The sequence below is a fragment of the Cannabis sativa genome, chromosome 6 (genome assembly GCF_029168945.1).
Source record: "Cannabis sativa cultivar Pink pepper isolate KNU-18-1 chromosome 6, ASM2916894v1, whole genome shotgun sequence".
NCBI classification, from domain to species: Eukaryota; Viridiplantae; Streptophyta; class Magnoliopsida; order Rosales; family Cannabaceae; genus Cannabis; species Cannabis sativa.
The window spans coordinates 54,964,511-54,989,769 of record NC_083606.1 but is presented as its reverse complement, the minus strand read 5'-3'; the positions used below and the strand labels follow the sequence as shown (position 1 = coordinate 54,989,769).

Sequence of the window (25,259 nt, the reverse complement as noted above, 5' to 3'; positions counted from 1 at the left end):
ATCAGGACTAAACGGTAATAGCACATTAAGTTCTTCATATGTTTTCTTGAAAGCCATAAAATAATTCATAAGAGACTTATCTTGTTTCTCCGCGCGATAAAAAGCTTTGCAAACATCATATATGCGAGATATGTTGTCTTTGCCAGAATACAAAAACTCCAAGTAACCCATTAGTTCTTTAACCAATTCACAATGATTAATCAAACTAATTACCTCATTATCGATAGAATTTCAAATTTGAAGGAACAAGCAAGCATCCTCACGGAGCCATATTTTTCTTGAATCGTCTTTTTTTGGGGAGGATCGTCAATCAAGTGATCATCTTTATCAATACTCCTCAGATACAGTTGAATCGTCTTACTACATTCCAAATAATTCGAACCAATCAACTTATGATCCGTGATTTTAGACATCACGGGAACAACATCAGAAACAACAACTGATTTTGAATCTGATCTCATCTCTGCGATAATCTCAAAAGCAAACACAAAGGACAGAGAAAAAAAACAAAAGAACACCAAAGAATGAACACCCAAACACGAAGAAGACAAACAAATACCGAATTACAACCTAGAACAGATGCGAGTGGGCTTAGAAGAACCCAGTGAAGAATCGGCAACAGAACGCCGTCGAAGGCGCCGTCACACGCGCCTCCACGCGCCGGCGCGTGAGCCCCACGCGCAGAAGCTTCAGGCGGCGCGTGAGCCCCACGCGCGAGGAATCCGGCGACCGGACTTCGGTGGTTCGTAGATCGGAGGCTGGGCAGTCCTCTTATGTGGGCGGTGAGAAAAAATCTTCACTCCAAATAGGATTTTCGAAAAAAAACAACCCTAAACTCAAACCCTAATTTTTTTTATTTTTTTTTTTTTTTTTCAGAACCCTAATTTCGAATTTCGAATTTTGAATCACAATGTAGAAAATAGTGATTCGAAATTGTGTGTAGATTTCATAGAATAATACATATTTATATACAGAGTTAGGAAACTAAATATCTACTAAATATCTACTAAATATCTGCTAAATATCTAATTCTCTTACAGCTAATATACATCTAATATCTAACAGTTGGTAACAATTTTTTCGCCAATCACCATTCATAGCGAGGTGATATCATACTAATGCTAACAAATATATGCAAACCATTTCAGAATCTATTGATCTTTTTTTTTTTTGAAAAAGAAACAGAGGCCATTATCTTAGACTGGCTCCTACCCATTAATATATTGAAGGCCCTCTCACTTGTGGCAGAGGAAAACCGTGGATACATGAGTTTTAGCATAAAACATACTAAAACAAGCACAAAAGCAAGACCGGACACAAAGTGAAAAAACAGCACTAACATTAGTCCTAATTGAAAAATTACATCAAAGTTCTCCATTCTCTACTTAAGTCTAAGAATGACAAGTGTTCAAAATGTCTAGTCTTGTACACCAAAGTGGCTGTCAAAAATCTAATTCTTTCCCACAAATCCTCTACTAAACTTTCAGATACTTCAAAAATTCTATTATTTCTTTCTAACCAAACAGCCCACAACACAGCCATGATTGCTGTTCTCCATGAACAAGACCTGTGCTTACTGCCTCCCACCTTACTATCAAACAAGAATCTATTGAAGTGATGTCCATTTGCCTCATTAATAAATCAGAATATTCCATGGTAAACACAACAATTAAAGGACCCATAATTTTTTTTTGAGAAAGAGAGAGGGGCCACTTGTCTTAGACATGTCTTAGACTAGCTCCTCCCTGTTATGTAGTGAAAAACTCTCACTTGTGGCGGAGGAAAACCGTGGTTACATAATATTAGCAAAAATTACACTAAAATGCAGCAACCAAAAGAAAATACACACAAAACCGTGGTCAAAGGACCAATAAATTAAGTTATTTTCATCTCCAAACTATTAAGGACCCATGTTATTTCTCTATATTATGGAGCTGTATATCACTGGGGGTTATATCAAAAAGGATGATAATAAAATTCTGCTTTTTTTCATTCATAAAATATGTACCTAGTGTTTTTAAACATAAAAGAGAGGGAGAGAGAGAGAGAGATATAGTGCACCGTGGTTGTGACGTAAGCATCACAATAAAATTTATTCTTTATATAAGCAATGATGTCCCATACAGCCTAAACTAAAAGAAAATCCTACTGCAGACAAGTTAGCTTCAATAAATTCAAATTACTTACCGCCTTGGATGTGTATTTGGGGCAGGACGTTCTGCAAGGCCAACCAAGAATTGAGCTACCTACACTAAGATTGTATTTTCTTAGTAAACCATGGCCCAATCAAATATATATATATATGAAATATGAAAAGAAAATTTACCTCTCCTCCACGACGTCCAGAACCATAATATCCTCCTAATAACAATTACACAAACGAAAAAAAAAAAACAATTACACAAACACTTCGAGATTCTTGAATATATATAAGTTTCTTCGATTTATACATGGTGAAGCAAATTACAAACCTACAATAAGAACGTCCAGATCCGAACCAGCACGAACATAATCAGGCTTCAATTTCAACCACTTTCCACTTCGATCACTAGGTTCCCATTTAGAGCCAAGATCCTTTAGAACAATCCCTTCGTCTCTTTAAAAATATAAAGGACATATTATTCAAACAAATCAAGCAGGCAAATAATGGTGACATTGAATTTCATGTGACTCATAATTTTAAGTATCATTGACAAATAAGTAGTCATGATTTCATTCAATTATGGTATTTTATTGGAAAACTGGAATCAGCTTACACTACAAAGTGTGAAATCAAAAATAAAATCACTATTTGGAGTGTCTGGACCAATTTAAAAGATTTTCTGAGGACATGAATCCACTACCTCCTCTGCAACTATTTTGAATAAACAAAGAGATTGTTTAAGTTTCAATGAAAAGAAAATACCACTTTAAACCTATCAAAGTCAACCTTTGCTCAAACGCTCATTCATGCACCGCACCTTATGCTAACTATTTACAAGTATTAAAATGGTCATTAAAAAAAGGCCAAAATTGAGCATAGGGCTAGCTTTGGTAAGCATTGTAAAACAAAATTATATAAAGCAGCAAGTTTTTTTTTTTTTTGACACGAGTTGAGTATATTGTTTAGTCCCTAAAAATAGCATGTATTCATTTGTCAATGACAAAAATAACACTACAGAAACTTTAATCCGCATGAAATACCAGCTACAATGTTAAAATGAAATTTATATGAAATAGAACAGATAAAAAAGAATCTTTTCACGCACAGTTGTACATGTTGATCGCAATGATATTTATGATATTAAGGTCTTTAGGATCTTAAATCTTTATGATGACAAATGTGAATAGATTGCTTAGACACTCAAGCATAGAAATATAACAAATTCAGCATGATGCTTACCTATTTTCAATGGTTTCCTTGAAAAATCTCTCAACATCATCCACATTATGAGCAATGCGCGACCAACAAGCTTCACCTACAAAACTAGCAAAGGTAAGATCCAACCTACTTACAAAGTATTCTAAACATATATTTGTTTGTCAAATCATAAGAAATATTTTTTTAAAATGCCATGTATCATATTGTCAACACACCAGAAATCATAAGATTAGGTCGAAAAATATGGAAACATCTAATTGATTAACTACACAGCAAACTCCCAGCCCAAACTAAGTCATTACATTTAGAACTTAGTAAATCCAAAATTGAGTCGGATGCTAGGGCATAGGAAATCTTTGCTTTTTTTTTATAAAGAGAAAGAGACCACATGTCTTAGACTGGCCCCTGCCCCGTTATATGTTGAGGGCTCTCATTTGTGACGGAGGAAAACCGTGGTTACATACGTTTTAGCGAGAAATACACTAAAAATGACAACCAAAAACAAAGCACACAACCCAAAAACAGAAACATCACAGAAATTGTTCCTTTACAACAGTGTTTTCCATTCCCTCGTCAGGTCTAAGAAGGAAAGTTCCTCAAAGTGTTTGGATTTATAAACCCAAGTGGCTGTCCAAAATTTAATTTTATCCCAAAGGATCACCACATCTGAACTTTCAGAATCGTCAAATACCCTAGCATTTCTTTCCAACCGAACAGCCTGAAATGTTGCCAAAATCGCTGTTCTCCAAAGCTTTGTCTTACGTCTGCAGCCAACCAACTTACTTGTTATCATTTGTTGGACAGAACCCGAGAGGACCCAAACCAAACCAAACCAAATTCCTCTAGCAATTTAAACCATAAATTGCGGATAAAAGGACAGTCCATAAACAGATGCACCACGTCTTCTCCACTTCTTTTACAGCAGACACACCAGCCAAAAGAGATGGAACGATAAGACCTCTCTTTTGCACTCTATCATGAACACTAATTTTGCCCAACGCCACTAACCAGCCAAACATTTTCACTTTCGAAGGAACACTGTTTTTCCACAAAATCTTAGTCCATTCCAACCCACTATGGAGCAGATTTGAAGTGAACCACCTAAAAGCTGATTTACAAGAAAAGACACCTACTTGATCTGGTTTCAAATTCTACAATCATCCACCACACTGGTCACTTTCACATGCTCTAGCTGCTGTAGCATTGATATAAGACTAGGAACTTCCCTATCCAACAAATTCCTTCTGAATTTAAAGTCCCAATTCTCAACAAAACCGCCAACCATCCCCTCATCCACTACAAACTCTTATATGCTACCATTTTTCTCCACTTAAATTCTAGCTAAATCTGGATAAACATTTTTCAAAGATGAGTTCCCCATCTATACATCTTCCCAAAAGCGAATCCTATCCCCTCTTCCCACTTTAAAATGTACCAATTCCAGGAATGTTTCATATAGATCAGAAATATCTCACCAAGGCCCCTTAGAAGACAAGCGTACTCCTTTGTTTGAATCCCACCTATTGTCTGCCTCTCTGTATCGACTCGCAATCACCTTGTGCCATAACGAGTTGGGTTCTAGTGGAAAACGCCACAACCATTACATTAGCATTACTCTATTTCTTACTTCCAATCTCTCAGTACCCAAACCCCCTTCCTCACGAGGTCTCCATACTTCCTCCCAAGCCACCAAGTGTTCACCTCCTAAATCACCTCCTTCCCATAAGAAATCTCTAGTCATTTTCTCCAGAGTATTGATAACTCTCTTTGGTACTTTAAAGAGACACAAAATATGTGAGAAGTGAAGCAAGAACTGATTGGATGAGGGTTAGCCTACCTCCCCTTGATAAGAATGAGAATTTCTATCCCTCCAGCCTCTTAGCACACTTGTCTAAGATCAGTTCCCAAAAACCCCATTTCCTAGGTGAGTCCCCCAAGTCCCCCAAAGGCATACCTAAATACTTCAGTGGCCTACTTCCCACTTCGCAACCAACTAGAGAAGCACATTGTGCAACTACCCCCTCAACCATGCAAAGTCCCAACGACTGGCTCTAGTTTAAGTTGACTTTTAACCAAGAAATAGCAGAAAATGCTTCAACTAACCAAAACGACTTCTAAAGAGATGTCTCATCATTCACGAGAAAAGAGTATCATCTGCTAAGTGTAAATGAGTAACTTGAATCTTCTTTTTCCCAACTATAAAACCAGAGAAGTTACCTAAGCTTGCTACCTTGATCACCATCCTCCAAAGGACGTCTGCTACCAAATTGAAATGGAAAGGTGAGAGAGGATCACTTTGTCTAAGGCCCCTAGAGCCTTTAAAGTTTCCTCTTGGTCTACCGTTAATGAATATAGAGAATGATGTCGATGATATACATCATCTAATCCATTTTCTCCATGTTTCACCAAAGCACTTGTTTAACATAATCAAGTCTAGAAAATCTTTCTAACCGATCATACGCCTTTTCAAAATCTATTTATAAAACCAACCAACTCATGCATCTACTTTTGTAGTCCTGCACTGTTTCATTGGCAACCAACACCGAACCAAGTATCTGTCGGTCCTCCACAATGGCCGATTGAGTTTCCAAAATTGTTTCACTTAAAACCCCCTGAGTCTGTAGGCAAGGACTTTAGCTACGATCTTGTAGACACTTGTAATGAGGTTGATCTGTCTAAAATCCTCAACTTGACAATTGTTAAACTTTTTTGGAATTAAGCAAATGTTAGTTTCATCAACACTTCCTAAAATTCGTCCATCCTTCTCGAAGACATTGGAAATTTTGCATTAATTTATCTTACAAGACCTCCCAATTCTTCTAAAAAGAAGCCAAATTGAAACCATCGGGTCTTGGTACCTTGTTGCAATCACAACTAAAAACTGCTCTTTTCACTTTGTCTTCGTCAAACATCTTCATGCTCTTAGTATAAGAGCTACTACTCAGCTTCTCTTGGACTCTCCTCACCACATTGAAATCCCTACTTAAACACCATGTCTCCCCAGAAATTAAGCTAAGGCCAGCCATCTCATCCCACTTAAACACCCGAGATACACCACGGCTTTTTACCTTCAGCCTATATCAAGATTGAAATAAAAAATTCACCAACTAAAGAGTCCAAAACCGTGATGCTCCTTGTGCCCCAAATTAAACAAGTACCTCCCAACCTTCCAATAGCTGGGATGAGTATCCGAGCTTTAGAACAAGACCTCCAAATACTTCCAATGAAGTTTTTGTCTACATTTTCCTTTTTCAATTCTTGTAGAATCACCATATCCGGATTCACCTTACAAATCGTCGCCTTTATTGCTTTCATCTTCTCCTTATTTCCACTCCCTCTAAAACTCCGGGAAAGTATCTTCATTAATTCCTTCTCCAAAGCCCCTCTTTTTCTGACTTTTATCATAGTTTATGTTAAAAGCTAGGTTTTTTAATTCTCTACAACTTTTCCTTCCTAACTTGTCTTTTGCCATCCTCTGACAAGTTAATTCTTCATTGAGAATTATCTCCATACCCAGATCCGCCAAAGCATGCACAAATTGAGGCTGCGAAGAACTACCTGGCTCTGATTCCCTTCTATCACCTGGCTCCTTCCAAAGTTCATTGATATTACACAAGATTTCATCATTTTCTTTTGTGTCTTCTTCCTCCAAATCCACATCTACTGCTTCTGAGCAATCACTATCAGAGCTAAAATCAAGAATTTCTTCACCTATGGGGTCATCTTCTTCCTCGCCTTCATGTGTAAGAATCTCCTCTAGAGTTTTCGACAACGCTACACTCTCAAGGCTTATGGCTTTCCTTTTCCTTGTATATACTATTAGCTTGTGTTCACTAATTGGTTTCTCTTCATTTGTTATATCATCTTCAGAGACATGCAGTACTGAGTTGGATTAGATTGCACCTTGCCTTTAAACTCAAACTCTTCCCAAAAATTAATAATTGCTCTTTTGAAATTGATACGCATCTTTGGACGAACAGTTTTAAGCAATCCTTCGAAGAATTCTTGTAAAACCTGTTCTCGTTCCTTTTTTTTTTTTAGGAGTCATGTCTTCTAACACCTTCCTTTCCATCATGCCCTCCAAGTTCAATCTACTCGCAAGTTTTAAGTTAGAATTCCTAAGATTGAAATTCTATGCCAATATAGTAATTAGTCCAACGTATAAATATCTGACCCATTAAAGAATTTTCACAACCCACCTTCAGATTTGTTAAACTCAAAAGAGTATTAATGTGACCAAGAAAACTCTGGCCTACCAAATTCGGGCCCATTAGATTTAAGTTTTCCTTTATTGCGGGCACACACGTGCCAATAATATTTCGAAAGGCACTCATCTCAAGATTTTTTACCACATGTGGGACATTAAAACTATTTAATAGCAGCTTGAAAATAGACTGAAGACTAACCGCCTTCCTTACTTCTCGTGTCTCTGTTTTGGAGAACGTTTTTACCAGTGAATCATAAATAGTAGGTCAGCTATCATTCTTAAAAGTAAAAATCTCATCTACAAACAGTAAATGCTCCTCTAAATCCGGTCCAGCAGCAAGAACGCCAGCCTCCTCAATTGTCTGACTCTCTATATGAAATAGCCGCCCTTCCTCCAGGCTCCAGCACCGACTCCTCCCTGATTTCTAGAGACACTTGGGAATTTATTTAAGTCGATATCTTTGTTTCACTACCGACCACGACTGGGGGCCCTTCTTCACGCCTCTCTCCTTCATTCACAACCTCCAACACTTCACCATCTCACTTGTAATGGTTTCTACTTCTCCATTGATCCTTTGTTCCTTTGCCAATACACTATCTTGATAACAACATGTGTTAAAGTATCCATGGAACTTATAACTTAGATCATTAAGTTTAAATAGCTTATGATCAATAACAAAGTCTTCATGTTATAAAGCTAGTGATTCAGGGACAAAACCATATTCATCGCCCATTAATTGGAGTCTAAGATGGGAAAGAGCATTTGATTTAAGAGTGTCTTTGTCCACATCAAGTAACCCGCCACAAAGAGCACCGATTTTCCTGAACGTTCTCACATCACAAAGATTCAAGGGTAAACCTTGAACACCAATCCAAGAGCCACGACATTCGATCTTAATATCTTTTCTTTGAAGATCCCAACTCCATTGAGAAAAAGTTACTTCAGATTGAGCCCCTGGGACTGCCATACTTTGGATATTAGTCTGTTCATCCCTTTCGTTCCCATCTCTACACCAAATAATTAATCTATCGTCAAAAAAATTGACTGACCACTGACCTCAAGCCACTTTCCAACTCCCTTGATATATTATAAAATATCACATTGCAAGTCGCATGAGTGTTATCCCTTGTAAGGATCCTTGCTGTCCTCAAGTCTCTTGGTTGCCCCTTAGAGTGCATGTCTTCGAATAACTTTGGCAAATTGAATCTCTTTGTCGGGAATTGGTTTTTTGGTTTGAAGGCAAGGTTAATCTTTGGAAAGAACACCATTGTTTTCTCCTTCTTATGCTTACACTTTGGGACTGGTTTAGTCGATTGTTTGACTACGTCAGCCCACAAGTTTTGTTTCGATGTACCCCCTCCATTAACCTTCTTATTCTGCTGCCCCTTGATGCCATGAGACGTACTAGAATTCCTCTTCATCACCCCGTTGAGACAATCTAGAAGGTTTGACCAACTATTTGCCTTTTCATCTTCTGGTATAATCACCATGTTCATCTTGTTATCCTTCAAAACAAAAAGTTTCAAAAAAGCTCCCTTAATGTTAGTTAGTAAACCACTCCATGAAACTCCCAGAGTTGTTCCTAAAGGACCTTTTGAAACAAAGCCTTTGGTGCCCGTCTTTCTTCATCAGTTCCTCCATAGCGTTGATCATCCAATCCACTGCATCAATGATTACTGAAATTTTGTATCCAAAATGTCTAGCTCTTTCACATATTCTAACTGAGCCATCGTCCCTTGACAAAGTGAACATAAACACCTTGTATTCAATTCAAAGGCTCCAATATTTATGGAGTCCCTAGTCCACAAAAGGACCAAAAACAATTTTCCAGCTAGAACCAGTGGGCTAGTGACCTTTTTTCTTCCTAAAACCAGGGGGTTTTGGTGCAATCCATGACCAAAAGGGTCGTGGAATCCCCTCGTGTGCATGGCCATCTCTCAAAAAGAGGAAAGAGAAGAGAGCATACGAAAGGACTTTCTTTGTTTCTGTTGTTCATAGGAAATCTTTGCTATTATGTGTGGACAATCTACCAAACATATATCTACTGAAAAGGATATCAACTTATTTAAAAACATATATTTTATAGAAATGAAATAACACTTGTATATAGAGGTTAAATAACATATAAATGGACCATTGGACTTAATAGTATAAACAGATTTCCTTTACCAGGAGGATAATGAGTTCCACCATTAGGTACTAAGAATTCAAGGCGACCCTTCAAGGGCTTTACAATCTTTTGAAGAAGCTCGTGTCGTTCCTTCAAGCTCTGATGAATTACACTAGTATCGCCGACATAAAGAATATCAAATGCAACATCTAGTCATACTCATGTCAAGGTCCCAAAAAGACTAGTATAAGTATTCTTTTATCATACAGTCCACCTCATATACACATTTAACAATGAAAGTAGAGTAAGATCCTCAATAACTCATACGTTGAGGATACAACATAACTGCATTCAAAGAAAAGTAACAATTATAAGAATTAATTATAACAGGTTTAACCTTGAAGTTTTGTAAACATAGAATAACGGAAAGAAACCTGTCGATCACTATCAAACCCTTCCCTTGCTGCCTTGGCTGTAAAGAAGCAATATTTATGTAAATAGTACATGGTATCTTCTATCATTGGAGGAGTTTGGAGGAATATACTCTCGGCCCTGGTCCTTTGCAATGGCGTCAGCAAGTAGCTACACGAATACTTTCACTACAACATCTCAACTGAGTTTTGTGGTAACTAGCCAAGGTTTCCCCACGGCGTCGTCGGATTAACCAAGTTTCGCAAAGAGTAGCCAAGGTGTCCATTTTCAGACGAATTCTATCATTGTATCGCACACACGATAGCAGGAGGCACCAGAGATTCTCACATTCAATTCCCAGTAATGATTCTTATGCATGGATTCAAGAACATTCACCGAAAATGTATGTAGGACTCCGGCTAAATGTGTTTTAAGCTCTCTTGTAAAGAGACTAACTTCCTCTGGTGCCTCCTGTTGAGTGAGTGTGTGACCAATTGATTATGTATGAAACGAGACGTCTTAGCTACCCGTCGTGAAATTCGATTGATCTGATGACGAAAAGGGAAATATTGGCTAGCCGCCATAAAACTCGACTAAGACTACATAATGAAAGCCCGCATTTCCATCATCGATGTTCAAAGCGAATGACTAATGCCGCTACTCGCCAAAACCACAACAAAAGACCAAGGCTGAGAGTATATTCTTGCCAACTCCTATGATGACGAAAAGGGTAGCATAAGTGCTAGTATGAATCAAAAAGTAAAGGAAGACCTATTTCTTGATTTGAACCAAACTCAGCAAAGCGATTTAAAGATGTGTCCCAGACCAACATTTCACCATCTAGTATACACCTGACAACATTCCAAGGAAACATATGAACAGCAAGCAAAGTAAGACTTTAAGACAGTAAATTTCATTGCATATGTTTCCTTTACTTTACCAGTATGCATAAAAGCATATAATTTACTAATGTGTATGCCCACTTGATCATCCTCCAAAGAAAACAATCAAATGGGAAAAACAAAGAATGAAGGATCTCAGACTCCTATAATTCATAATTCATTTTTCTGGCATCCTCTGTCTCTTAGGTACCAATACCATCATTCTTTTACATAAATAAATAAAAAATTGTTTGCATCTGATATGCACCTTGAAATATGCAACAGCCAAGCAACCATAAATGTATAATCACAACATTATTTGATAAGACTGTAAGTATCATAATTTCAATATTTCTTCTAGTGTTAATTTCTTTCAGCAAATCAAGGGTGCGCAAATATTGTTAGTTCTACCTAAGCTTTCAAATCAGGTTCCAAACAGTCATCTAGAAAAACGATATATGCATATGTTTATATATAAATATATATATAGAAAAATTGTACTTGCATATTCATATGTACCTATCAGCAGTAACATTTCGCACAATGACGTCTGACATTGCATGTCCATATTCAGAGTGATCAAGAAAATTTCTGCATGTGATGAAAAATATTACAGATCCACATAAATATGCACAATCAATTTCATCACTCAATATGCAATCACTTGAGGATAAAAATAAAGTAAATTGACAATGCTTAAGCGTACAATATGTATTACTTTTCTTGCTAAGAAAACTTGCGTTTATGAGTCAAAATAAAACATGTAAGAGGTGGAAAATAAAACTTAAAACCACACAAACCCAAAAACAAAAGATTCATAATTATTATTCAACTTATCCTATCATCTCCGAAGTTGTCCTCAAAAAAAATAATAAAAACAAAAAATTTAACTCTTTAACATTTTTCAACCACAGAAGCTACCCAACTTAATTCTTTCCCAAAGCTCCTCCTCCAGATGCACGGCATGCTTGAAACTCAAGTAATAAACTCTCGGATAATGTCATAAAAAGAAAATAAAATTTAATTTAACTAACATCATGTAGGCTGTACGATTGGAAGAAATAAAGACTATCAGAGATTGCTAGGAGCGTGTTGAGTCAATATGAAATAGAATGAAGCACCTGGTTTCATTTTCAATCTAAGTTTGTAATAATCTTCCAACCCCAACCCCCACACAAATTTGAATAATAAATAAATTCGTCAAATTTAAACAGAACTGTTAAAAAAATATAGAAAATATAAAATAAATTCTAATTTTTTAAAAAAAATAAAAAAAAAATAAAAAGAGAGAAGGAGACCATTTGTCTAAGATTGGCCTCCCCCGTTATATATTGAAAACCCTCACTTGTGACGCTCCTGACGGAGGAAAACCGTGGTTACAAAAGTTTTAGCATAAATTACACTAAAACCTACAGCAGCCAAAACAAAGCACACAATAATCGAAGCTAAAATTAATTCTAAATTTGAAATGAATATTAAAAAATACATATTAATCTATCCATAAATAAATATATATATATATATATTTATATAAAGTGGATTGGTTTATCATTATTTTCATTTGACAAGAGTTTGAACTATTTTTTTAGTTTCTATTTACATTTTTGAAGTTTGAAACTTACATTTGTACAATTGTACTTTAGCCTTTTACTATTTAATTTTAACTAAATTTTGATTCAGAATTTAGTAATTTTCAAAAGTTGAGGATGATTGCTAATTTTGCTAAAAGAGATATAAAGAGCATGTGTAACTACCTCGAGAAGTAGTGTATTTCAGTTCCATTCTTATGAATTTGTATGCGATCACCATCAAATTTGCATTCAACAACCACCTCCTTACCATGAAGCTAAAGACAGCAAAATTGCAGCATGTGATTCAGATAACAATGACATAACATAAGTACATTAGCAAGAATGGCAGGAAAAAATTGTTCTATGAGAACTTAAGTGATAAATTAGTAAAACTTTAAAAGACTCAAGGAAATTTAAGTTGGTAAAGTTACTAAGTAGTAGTGAAAAGAACTTGTATATTGTTCTTTAAGGGTGTTCTCATGTAAAAAATTTCAACTCCTTTTCAACTGGGAAGAAGTGCTATATAGAGTGAGCTTTCATGCTCATCTTACATTGTGGTCCAAGGTCACTCCACCGCCCCATGGCTCGCCTATTATGTAGTGTCAATCCATCCTCTTGCTTGGGTCTCCAAGTAGGTGCCACCAGTAAGGTCTACAGCAAAGCATGGTCTAATAATCAAAGTTCAACTTAGCCAGGTGGAGTCTAAGCACCCTATACGAACTTGGATTGTCCAAATATTTGACTTCATAAAACCAAATAAATACAGGAGAAGTTGGGGTGAAACAAGGGCAAGGGAGGGTTTCCCCAACATGCCTATGCAAGACAAAGGATAAGGGGTTCATGAACGGTTTGTACCACCTTGACATGCACCCAACTAGTAGTTAAGACACAAACGGTACAAGTAGTGGCAGTTAACACCATCCCACTAGAACACCTGACACCTGACTATCACTACCTCAACACCACCAATTTTGTGTCCTGACACCTCCAAATGTCCCTAACATTGGGCTGAGTTGTGACGGTCGACCGCAATGTAAGCTGAGACATGAGAGCTAACTACAAAAAGCACCTCACCCCAACTGAAAAGGGGTTGGAAATTTTGTATGAGAACACAATTAAAGAGCAATATATGAGTTTTTTTCACTACTATTCAGCAACTTATCTTCTCAAATTTTTTCTTTTAAAGTTTTACGAGCTTATCACTTTTGATTATTAAATTTAAGATTTTCCAACCATATTTTATTGACGAGACCATAATTTTATTGAAGAGTTCTCACTGTCAGCAAAAATTAGCAGCAAAGAGAACAGAGAACAAAATAAGTGATTAATCAAACTTTAAAAAAAAAAAAAATGTAGCCCCCGGCCCACCGCTAACCCATTTTTGGGAAATGTAAACGGTGTAAAGAAAAACAGGACATCAAGGGAACTAAACCTTTTTCCATGCAACAGTTGCATCGGCAACTCTCATAGCTAGTTGAGGACGCACTGCCTTTCCAACTTCAATATCCTATAAAAACAAGTATAAACTTTTATTAGATATATCTTTTTGAAAAATAAATAATTTGGAAAAGTTCAATGAAGAGACGAAGAAAAAAAAAAGCAGACATATGTTTAGTTACTAAGGGCCAAATGTGGAACAAGTAGCACCACCAATTCTCTTTATACTATGATATAAGGAGAGGAAGAATAAATTTCTTTTTAAATAAAAAGATACAAATTTAAGGGACATTATACAACAAAGATGTGATGTTAGTCCATCAGAGAATATACATTGCACAAAGTAGAAACAAGAGGCACCACCAATTTCCTTCATTACATGATATAAGGACTGGAATCAGGTCAACTGTTACTTATCAAAAATAAATAAATAAATACTATTTAGGATTATCAAGAAAATTATAATAGGGAAGTAGCAATAAACTAACATGTTTGTCTAAAAACAAAAACAAAACAAAACAAAAAATAAGATGCAGCTCAAAGACAGAGATACAAAGTATGTTATGGAAATGGTGAAGTAGAACAAAATAAAAGCGGCACAAAAAATGACATATCCAGAGTGTTTGTTAAGGATAAAACAATTTAGAAGAAGAAAACTCTAGCATGTGCACTACTTGAGGCTAGCTCAAGTGGCAAAGGGGGGCTTATATGGAAATGATGAAGTAGAAGAAAATAAAAGCAGCACAAAAGATGACATATCCAGAATGTTTGTTAAAGATAAAACAATTTAGAAGAAGAAAACTCTAGCATATGCACTACTTGAGGCTAGCTCAAGTGGCAAAGGGAGGCTTATATGGATTCTCTTCATGAGCAATACACATGTAAAAGCAAACCTTTGGTTAAAACAATAGCTTTATAATTATTTCTCGGAAAGCAGCACAAATACCTTCAAAGAATAATATCAAAATAAATGCTACTGATAAAAGAGTTGGTTTACATAATAAACCTGTCAGGGCTCGTTTGGAATGCCGTATTAGGTCGTATTGTATTGTATTATATTGTCTTGGATTATATATCATATTTTTATATAATACTATGTTAAACTATAATTTATACTAAAATATTATATATTTAGGTGTCCATAAAAGTTAATACCACATATAGTTTTACATAAAAATATTGCATAAAATACAATTCAATATAATACAATACAATACAATACGACCTAGTACGGCGTTCCAAACGAGCCCTCAGCCAATTAGTTTATAATCATCTCCCTCATACTAGCAGAGGTCCTAAATATTTTTAAAAATTAATGGATACATTTAAAAGTTATAATATATTTATATTGTACTGCACCTGCCGCTTATGCCGTTGACTTCGGTCACTAAGCTTTTCACAAACCAATTTCAAGTCACAGGTGACATTAAACAAGTCCTCTGCATCTGGATGGAATTCATGAAATATACTTTTTTCACTGATTCCTAACTTCAAATCTACATTAGTAATATGCAAGTTAGTTAAGAAAAGTAACATGAAAATAAAATTTACAAATGTTAAAGGTGGCACCTTTTAAAATGATCATGATGATCCACTTCATTTCTTGTGCATTTGTCTTCTTAATCAACATAGCAAGAACTGAAATCTTCTCAGACCTGCTCTCATTGTAATGTTATATTAAAAATAATAAAATAAAGTAGTGAATGCCCAAGAAAAAAGAAATACAGTAAGTATGATGCAAAGAATTAATAAATCAACGCCCGGAGATATTATAATTTGTTCATAACATACTTCAATTCAATGAGGTAACTTCCAAAAAAATACAGCATTTTTTTTAATGTTGAAAACTAAGAACACCAATATAACAATGCGAACCATCTAGAGAAACCCGTATATGTAGAGAGAACCAAATTTGATGCTTAAAACAAATTGGAAAAGAAACAAATAATATTGGAAAAGCAAATCCGCATAACGAAAAAAAAACAGATATTAAGTATTAGTGAATAATAGAAAGGGTTTGCTTACTATTACTCTAACATCCAAATTTTCTAAACCATTTTAAACAATTGGAATACACATACTGAAAAATACAAAAAACAATTAGAATAGAATCCCCTCAAACATGCCTGTTTTCACATGAAGCCAAACGATCAAGCAACTCATTTAACTCTCTGATTGTTAGTCCACCAGACGTCATTCCTTGCCTACGTTCTAGTACCTATGTCACAAATAACATTGCAGAAAAAGTTCTTTATATGGCAAAGGCAAACGATAATTAAAAGTAACAACACAAAATGGAACTACCAATGAAAAAAAAAAAAAAAACTCATGTGAAAATGTTAAAAAGGGGTTTTATACCCAGAAACAAAGAGGAATAATTTTTGTTTCCAAAGAAAGAAGAGATCATCATTATGTAGGAGTTAGCTCGTAGACACGATGTTCTACCAATATTTTTCAATAAAAATCATTCCTTTATAAAATAAAAAATAAAGCCGAGGAGAAAATATAAATATATGTTGGAAAAGTTAGGGACAAAGAAAAACTGACTTCTACGGCAACAAGGGCAAAGTTTCCAGCATTGGCACCAGTCTTTGCGCCACCTTTGCGCCAATTGATGAGGCGAAGAGCGTCAGGGGAGTCCCTAGCCATGCCGAGAGCGTCGATGAGGGAAGTGGCTAGAACAGACTCCTTGAGGCCATAGGAGCCACGCTCGCGGTCCAGATTGGGGAGGATGAGTCGTACAGCGCTGAAGTAATCGGCGGGTTTGCAGAAGTTATCAAGAAATTTCCGAAACTTGGAACGCTTCTTAGCAGATGTTTTGCTCCTGAGCATCCAGTTGAAGAGACTGCAGAGGACACTGAACTTGGTTTCCTCCGCCATGGAAGTTCACCTAAAGGTCGATGCTTCTATTTATATGGAAGCTTTTAGTTTGGCAATGTAAATGGAGAAAACAACCCAGAGAGAGAGAGAAAGAGTTGTGCTGAGAGACTCTGAAGCTTGCGAGGGAAGGACAACTCAAACGGTTATTACTTTTGTATTTTTTTTTTTTTCAGAAGGCTTATTGCACGTCCGGCCAAATTTGGCTATTTTTTTAATTTTTTTTTTAAATACGCATTTTATTTGTTTTTTTTTTTTTTCTAATGAATGAAATTTCTCTTTAGGCCTGGGTGCATTTGTTTTTATTAAGACACTGAATCTGAATGTACATCTGAATAATAAGATATCATATCTGAATCTGAATAGTAAAATATATAGACTGTTTGTTTTTTCTACATCTGAATATATTTTTCGGAGTTTTTAATTATATAATGTTAATAAATTTATTATATTATATCTAATTTTAAAAAAAAAAAGTATTCAAATATTCAAATGCAAAACATAATTAATTTTAAGAAATTTAAAGTATCAATTATTTCCTCTTCTTTGCATTAGCTTTAATGCAAGTTCATTTCTCAAATTGTTCATGAACTGTGCATCTTCTGGTTTCCAACTGGGTTCATTTGTTTCCTCCATTATTTGTTCTTCTGGTCCTTCCTCAAAGATTACTTGAGGTTGATCAAATTGATTGAATAATTCATCATTGATATGCTCCTTCCTGATAAAATTGTTAATTGCAAAACATGTAATAACAACATCTCTTTGGACATGAAACTCCAAATGAACATGATTGATACATCATTGATATGGAGCCATCTTATCTAGTATTGGAAATCTTGCTTTCAAAACTCCAAATGAACGTTCGATAACATTTCTAAGTTGAGCGTGAGCATGATTAAACTTCTCCTCTTTTGTTACAGCACGCCTACGGCGATAATCTCCTAACCAATATCGAACATTGTGATAAGGAGGTAAAAATCCCCGAGAGCATGGATATGCTGCATCGCATAGGTAATACTTATCTGAAATGTATACACATAAAATTGTTGAGTTAGTTAAAATATATAATTAGGTTATCGTATCAATAAATTACATTTCCCTAATCACTTACTTGGAGGAGGAAATGGAAAACAATCATTTGGATTGGCTACTATCTCTTTTAGAACTCGCGAATCATGTGCTACTCATTCCCATCCTGCATAAACATAAGTAAAGACCATGTTGAAGTCACATATTGCTAGAACATTTTGGTAGCAGTTACCCTTTCCTCTTCCTCTATAAGCAGTTTGTTTATCAAGTGGGATTACAGCATGCACTAGTGCTCCATCAAGTGCACCAATTGTCCCCTGCAATAAATTTATAAGTTAAAATATTTTATGACACATATTTTACTTATACAATCATGATTTAAAAATACAATACCTTGAAAATTTTTCTAATATTTTTTTGAGCAGCTGGAATATTGGAATCAAGATCAACTGTGGGTACTATCATCTCTTTTGGAAAATGCATCATTGCTTCAAGAACCTCGTGAAAATATTTGTGAACAGTTTGTGAAGAGTGTTGAAATCTTCGCTTCATGACAACAAATCGCTCATTATGTGCTATGATAGTTAAAAACATTGCTATCTTTTCTTCAACTGATACATGCTTACTATCTTTAATCCATTCTCTCTGTCTAAAATGATTGCACAAATGAACAAATGCATCACGAGACATCCGCATCAACTCTATGCATTGTCGATTTGAGCCATATAACAACTCCAAAGTGTATCTTGCACCAGATAGAGTTGATGTATTATCTTTAACTCTAGATAAATAGTTGCGTTTACGACGTACATACCAATAGAAAATCATTAAGAGTAAAAGTTGATCCTCAAATTCCATATTAAATCTGTTAAAAAAATTATAGCCACTTTAGAAGGACAATACTAGGGTTTAAAATGAAACATTCATAGATAACTATAATAGATCAATAAAGTTCGAGACACAAAAGAAAAATATGTTCATGACATGATGTAACAAATAAAAGTTATCTAAGCATATATAATTATATCTTAATTAACTAAATCAAAAATATCCCAATTTTTTTCCCATGGCCTTAACCCAATTCTCCATTATGTTGACGTCTTTCATGTTCATCCATGCTTTTCTATAGCTATCGCCTTCACAAAGTATGCCAATAGTTGCACTATACAAAGGCTCCTCCCATCCAAGTCCATCCAATTTTTCCATGCAATCCTCAACTTCAGGACCACTATTCTTTTTAATTAACAACTCCAATGCAACAGACATCTTATCATCAATATCATGTTGAGATGAAAGCTTTCTTTTCTTCTTTTGTCCTCCTAAAGGAGTTGAATATTGAGATGGAGAAGTGTTATCAGCTTCATCATTTTGGTTACTAGGTGCATTTTCTTCAGCATAAGCATCCGTCTCAATATTAGGAGATGTAGATGAGTTCATAGGTCGAGAAATCGTACAACTAGGACTCCAACCATAAAATCCAGTTGCAGTAGTACCATCAAAGAGCGCTTTACAGAGATCCGGAAAGGGTAAAGGAGCACTTTTCAATGGTTTTGCCTTTGGGTGAGCCTATATCCAGTACCAAAAGACAATGCATTTTAATATGTGCAACTTAAATATCTAAATTATAAAATAGTGATATAGAGAAATAACCTTAATGTACTCATCCCACTCGGCATTAGACATAAGAATGGTATTAGTTGTAGGATCATAAACATTTCCTGTTTTCATAGTTATTGGCAACTATGTTTGATATTTATCCTTTAGATAATCAAAATGATTCTTCAATTGCTTTTGTGTTGCAAAGAAAGAATGAGTAGTCTCCAAAACTTGTCTAACTTTATTCCATGAATCTGGCTTTAAACTACTTCCAAGTCTTCCATGTAGAGATACTTCTTGAATACAAGTCTCCAAAAAAGTTTTTACCACATCCAAATTCCTCCAACTTACTCTTTGATTTACATTAGATTGTTCACTAGATTGTTCCATCTAATAGCATACAAATGATATATATTGGAAAATATTTAAATACGAAAAAAAAGTTTACAAATAATATATAGAATATATGAATGCATATAGTTACATCAATATTTTTTTTTTCTGTACATTTAACTAAAAAGAAACCACAATACTCTAAAATAAAATGAAATTAAATAATAGATATGTAGTATAATGTAGACAATACTACACACTATGATTTGTCATCTTCCATCTATGTATATATTTCTTTTTACAAAAAAAAAAAAGAAATAAAATAATAATCATATACAATATATATACTCTAAACAAAATTTGATTTGACTTTCTTTCAATTTTTTATTTATGAGTTCATTTAAAAAAAATAATAATATATTAAATATGATGTAATGGTGATAGTGATCATATATATAAACAAACAATTGTATAATATAAAAGACAAATGAAAAAGTGATGTTGATTGTGATCATATAATCGTTACATATATATATACTAGTGAATTCATATTCGCATTATTATTTTACACACACCTTCAGAATGTTAGGGTTTTTTTTTTTTTAATTTGTTCGGGTCTGTGTGTGCGTTGGTCTTTTATCTTTCTTTGCTTCCTTAAATTATTGAATAAATTTAATTTTGAAGGTCTGGAAACAAAACCCTAGAAGTGCAGAGAAAGCAACAAAAAATAAAAGCGAAGCCTTGGGAATTGAGAGTACAATTTGATTATTTTTTATTAAACCCAAAACGAAAATGTTTTATGTGAAAATTAAAATAAAATTGGGCAAAAATCAAAACTCAAAATTCAAAACCAGTGCGATACATGGATAAAAGCGAAAATAACAGACTCTGTTTTCTTAATCTTTTTATTTATTTTAATATAATATAAAAGACAAATGTTGATTGTGATGTTAATAGTGATGTTGATGGCAGAAAAAAATGAAAAAGTGAAAGATAAAAAAAAAGCTGACCTTGATATTGCGGCAGAGGTGAGGAAAAAGAGTGTAACCTAATGTGTAAAGTAAAAAAGAAGGAGAGAGATGTATATTAAAAATTTTAAGAGCCCATTACACATCTATTTCGGTAAGAGGTATTAAGTGGCAAAAAGTGATTAAAAAAATAAAAAAACAAACCCACTTAATAATACTAGATCTGACCGAATCAGATCAAGAGGTCTATTAAGACCAAACAAATGGGCCCTACATAGACTGGTAATTTTGGCCACTAAATTCTCCCATCATTCAAAGAGAGAATCAGTTTAGTAAATTTACGAGTAATAGAGTTTGTTAAACGATTACAAAATAAAAATTTAAAAACATTAAAATTATTGTAAATTAAATAAATATCTTATAAAATTAAACCATAAACTGCCAAAGACATTCAACAACTTAGAAATAACTTGAGAATTCATTTTCACTTCAACATTAATGGCACTTTTATTAAAGCGTAATCGTTATCAGAAAAAAAATTAATAGGAGAAATAAAAATAAATAAAATATTATAAAATTAGAATCATTATTTTAACTTTTTCGTATCAGTACGGTAGTCTGCCTTGTTCATTCATTGATGGCTGCTTGTTGAGTCTTTAATGTTTCCATCTCCCTTTGCTTCCACTTAATGAACTGGCACCGCTGCTTAGCGAAAGCAAGGTTTATTATAGCACGGAGATCCTCCTGATCATGGTGCACGATGTTAGTATAACCTTGCATGAGTCCAAAGGCATCACGGAGGTTTTGAATCTCAGTGTCATCCCCTACCGTCCTCTGAGCATTGGTTGTGGATGGGATTCCAGTGCTGGGATTGCTTTGATCGGCTGCAGAACTTATATTCCCAGTCTCTTGCACACCGGTGTGATTCCAGCCAGAGGGGAAGTCACACCTTGGCCCACAATAGGTGGTCGTGTGTTAGGCTGCTCGGGATTGGTTCCAGGTGGGACCCTTGTATTCCCAGGGGTTTTCATAGCAGGATCTGTCACCATTGGGTCACTCTGATCAACCAAGCCTCTGCGAGTTTGCACCACCATTCTGTGTGCCTGTTGAAACTTAAGATGAAGAACAAACTTGGATTTTTGCTCTCAATGAGAGCACCAAAAGAGATTAGTTCGTCGAGATTGTTCAAATTTTAAGTTTTACAAATTTTTTTTTTTTAAAAAAATCAGGCCTATCTCGACAAGCACACGCGAGCCCGCCGAGATTGCTCAAATTTGAAGTTTTAAAAAATAGCAATAACGTAGGCCCGCCGTTATTGCTATGCTCGGAATTTTTTTTTTAAAAAAAAAAAATCAGGCCTATCTCGACACGCACACGCGAGCCCGCCGAGATAGGGCTGCCGAGATAAGCTTTTTTTTTTTGTAGTGAAAAAAACAACAAGTACTCAACTTAGATCAGCGAGTATTCAAAAGTGTAACGTGTTGGAAATTATTTTACCAGGATCTTAGATCTACTCACAAGTATGTTTATTAACACCCTAAATATGAACTTTCTAAAACGATGAAATAAACACATATAAAGTTTAGGAAACCTTACATTGGGTGCAGCGGAATAATATGACTCCTTCCGTTCAGATATCTAGCCCTTGATTCCTTTCTGTAGCAAAGCATTATCAATATCTGAACCTGGATCTCTTTCTCTGAATCTTTGATGCTGAAACTCCTTCTTGCTGAAAGTCTTTCTTCACGATCTTCCTCACTATGATTGAGGTATCACTTGTTGTGTGTGGGCACTACTCATACACTAAGTATTTCGAAATCTCAATGAGGAAGAGAGAGAGAGTGGGTTCAGCCAAAGATAGGGAGAGAGAAGGCTCAGGTTTTTCTCTGAAGGAAAAATAGAAAATTTAAGTGTAATTTTTCTGAAGCCTTCACTATCTATTTATAGCATTCCACTAGGGTTAGGTTTGAATTATTTGGCATTAAAATAATGAAAATATCAGTTTAAATTGCCTACAAAAGTGGTTGGCCATGCTTAGTGGATTTGGGCCTCACTTTTTGCAAATTCGCAGTTTTATCTTTTCTGCATCTGATTTTCTCAAAAACGCCAATTTTCAAATTCAACCATTTAAATGTCAATTCTAACTATTTAATAACTATAAATAATTATTAAATAATATTGTCATTTATCATATTTATTAATTGAACCATACAAAGTATCATAATTAACAAATATGCCCCTAAAACTCTTTCTTTACAATTTCGCCCTAACTTAGTGAAAAATTCACAAATAGACATAGTCTAATTTGTGAATTATAATTGATTAATCAAAACCAAGTACATGAGTCTTACAAGAAATATTATCTCAACTAGTGCGGGGACCATGGGTCTATATAACCGAGCTTCCAATAAGTAGATCAAGAATTTAGCACTAAAATTCACTAACTTATTAATTCTTCGTTGAATCCACGCATAGAACTTAGAATTGCACTCTCAGTATATAGAATGCTCTATATGTTCCACCATATAGACACATCATTAGTTATCCATTGTTATAATCCTAATGTGATCAATGATCCTCTATATGAATGATCTACACTGTAAAGGGATTAAATTACCGTTACACCCTATAATGTATTTATTCCTTAAAACACTTGACCCCGTATAAATGATATTTCAGCTAATGTGAAATGAGTACTCCACCATTTATGTTCGTTTGGTCAAGCTCGAAGGAGATCATCCTTTGCTTACTATTCGCCAGATAGAAGCTATAGATTCCATGTTTATGCTAGCGCTCCCACTCAATTGCACTACTGTGTTCCCAAAATGTACGTATCACCCTGACCTAAAAGTAGGCTTAACTAACAAATCAAAGAACACGAATAGCCTTTCAAGATTGAGCCTAATCATAACAGGATTAAGAACATTTGATCTAGGATCAACTTGGCGATATTGACTTGAATAGATATTACGGTAAGTTTAATAAATCTAAGTCAAAGTTCAATATCGGTCCCTTCCGATGCATACTCCATGCATCCAACCTGAGCTTTACTTTAACCAATGCTCTGGAGAGAACATAGCACTTCTCCAAATGCAAGTAAACTCTGTTGTAGATTATCATATCAGTAAAACCCTATGTCTGATAAATCTAGGAAACTTTATTCACATAGTCATGTTTACTTTCCAATGTGTTGACGACACAATAAACAGGATCAAGTATGTGAAAAGGGTTTCAGATGAGTTTATACATTATGTACATATAATCATGAAATAAATCATGTGAACCATGCAACATTAAATGTTATTTCTGATCTATATTAATAAGTAAATCTGATTATATTGAAAAGAGTTTTATTTAGGGCATAAAACCCAACATAACGCCCGTACTTTTATAAAAATATTAATTTTATTTACAAGCGTTAAACGCGGAAAAACATAATGTCGCATTTTTATTTAATACTTGAAAATGTTCACAACTGGCCAGTGTTCGTACAAAAGACATAATAAATAATAACTAAAATAATTGCGACATAAACTTAATAGCGTAAATAAATAAATAGAGCGCCCTAGATCGCCCGCAGTTATATGGTCCTCAGCGAGTTCACACACAAGCGTCCAAAGTTCCACTCGCCACCGGCATTCTAGACTTTCAGTTACTTTGGTCTGCACATGGTAATTTAATAAGGGTGAGGTACTAAACTCAGTAAGAAAATGTGTGTCAGGTAGTCACATAAATAAAAATAAAACTTAACTAAAAATGCACATGCTCATATATAGACAACTAGCAAAACATAAACTTAATCATATCACTAGTAGCTAATAACTAGGTTCTAAGCTAAATCACATAAAATGATTACGCCCGAATCCGACTTTGGCAAATAAACCCGAGCTATTTGACTAAATTGCGGAGGGCTGGGTTCAGTAAAATCGTACCCACTACTAAATGGCCCCCTATCTACCATATAGACCCAAGAGTCAAGTATTTAACCATTATCTTCTCGGTCAAACCATGTCACATAAACTATAATCTATCTAATTTAAATAATGTCAAACTACTATACATTATTTAAATAACATAACAATCATAACTAAATAATGTGAATCTTATAAACACACTATTTACATACATACTTAAATAACATGAATCTTATAAACACATTATTTAAATATATACCTTTAGCAATGACCATGCTCTAATACTGTAAACATACATAAATAACATGAATCTTATAAACATATTATTTAAATATATATTATACAGTACATTAAATAACAAACAATAAAGAGTCAGGCAGAAGACCTTAGTTAACTTCTCTTTTACTATTCCCACTCTTTCTATGAATGTTATTACATACAAAAAACTTATGTTTTTCTACTTAATTTCCTTACCTTGAATGTGGAGTCCTAGCCTTGATTGCAATAAGAGTGATCCTTGAGAAACAATAATTTTCTTATGACAAGCCTAGATTTTACACTTAT

General features: G+C 34.7%; 3 protein-coding genes across 3 annotated transcripts in view; all 3 read right to left on the bottom strand.

Annotated features, from left to right (window-relative positions):
• LOC115725017 (DNA ligase 4) overlaps nucleotides 1-17,101 on the bottom strand; it is a 43,974-nt gene extending 26,873 nt beyond the window's left edge. Inside the window, exons 1-15 of the mRNA XM_030654418.2 lie at nucleotides 16,526-17,101; nucleotides 16,105-16,196; nucleotides 15,548-15,633; nucleotides 15,338-15,474; nucleotides 13,974-14,048; nucleotides 12,725-12,816; nucleotides 11,490-11,561; nucleotides 10,861-10,940; nucleotides 10,113-10,150; nucleotides 10,017-10,023; nucleotides 9,738-9,887; nucleotides 3,383-3,458; nucleotides 2,472-2,596; nucleotides 2,327-2,361; nucleotides 2,188-2,246 (exon numbers count right to left, since the gene is read on the bottom strand). Of these exons, the coding sequence (XP_030510278.1) occupies nucleotides 2,188-2,246; nucleotides 2,327-2,361; nucleotides 2,472-2,596; nucleotides 3,383-3,458; nucleotides 9,738-9,887; nucleotides 10,017-10,023; nucleotides 10,113-10,150; nucleotides 10,861-10,940; nucleotides 11,490-11,561; nucleotides 12,725-12,816; nucleotides 13,974-14,048; nucleotides 15,338-15,474; nucleotides 15,548-15,633; nucleotides 16,105-16,196; nucleotides 16,526-16,858 (1,457 nt within the window). The 5' untranslated portion in view covers nucleotides 16,859-17,101. The remainder of the gene's footprint in view (nucleotides 1-2,187; nucleotides 2,247-2,326; nucleotides 2,362-2,471; nucleotides 2,597-3,382; nucleotides 3,459-9,737; nucleotides 9,888-10,016; nucleotides 10,024-10,112; nucleotides 10,151-10,860; nucleotides 10,941-11,489; nucleotides 11,562-12,724; nucleotides 12,817-13,973; nucleotides 14,049-15,337; nucleotides 15,475-15,547; nucleotides 15,634-16,104; nucleotides 16,197-16,525) is intronic.
• Nucleotides 17,102-17,383: 282 nt separating this feature from the next.
• Nucleotides 17,384-18,742, bottom strand: LOC133039301 (uncharacterized). The gene is made up of 5 exons (XM_061118162.1): nucleotides 18,278-18,742; nucleotides 18,117-18,201; nucleotides 17,967-18,035; nucleotides 17,757-17,877; nucleotides 17,384-17,573 (listed from the first exon to the last, which is right to left on the bottom strand). Exons 1-5 carry the CDS (start codon nucleotides 18,740-18,742, stop codon nucleotides 17,384-17,386), a joined length of 930 nt encoding a protein of 309 aa, XP_060974145.1.
• On the bottom strand, nucleotides 18,205-20,319 carry LOC133038864 (uncharacterized). Its single transcript, XM_061117303.1, has 2 exons — nucleotides 19,535-20,319; nucleotides 18,205-19,450 (listed from the first exon to the last, which is right to left on the bottom strand). Exons 1-2 carry the CDS (start codon nucleotides 19,610-19,612, stop codon nucleotides 18,926-18,928), a joined length of 603 nt encoding a protein of 200 aa, XP_060973286.1. The 5' UTR covers nucleotides 19,613-20,319; the 3' UTR covers nucleotides 18,205-18,925.
• Between the last annotated feature and the right edge of the window lie 4,940 nt (nucleotides 20,320-25,259).

What these genes read in the sequence shown, in the direction of transcription:
- LOC133038864 (XM_061117303.1), bottom strand. Translation starts at nt 19,612, where the DNA reads ATGAAAACAGGAAATGTTTATGATCCTACAACTAATACCATTCTTATG. An exon ending in AGTGGGATGAGTACATTAAG is followed by an intron (nt 19,451 to 19,534) that starts GTTATTTCTCTA and finishes TACTGGATATAG; the next exon opens with GCTCACCCAAAGGCAAAACC.
- LOC133039301 (XM_061118162.1), bottom strand. Translation starts at nt 18,742, where the DNA reads ATGGAATTTGAGGATCAACTTTTACTCTTAATGATTTTCTATTGGTAT. An exon ending in TTATAGAGGAAGAGGAAAGG is followed by an intron (nt 18,036 to 18,116) that starts GTAACTGCTACC and finishes GGGAATGAGTAG; the next exon opens with CACATGATTCGCGAGTTCTA. An exon ending in GCTGTAACAAAAGAGGAGAA is followed by an intron (nt 17,574 to 17,756) that starts GTTTAATCATGC and finishes CAATTTTATCAG; the next exon opens with GAAGGAGCATATCAATGATG.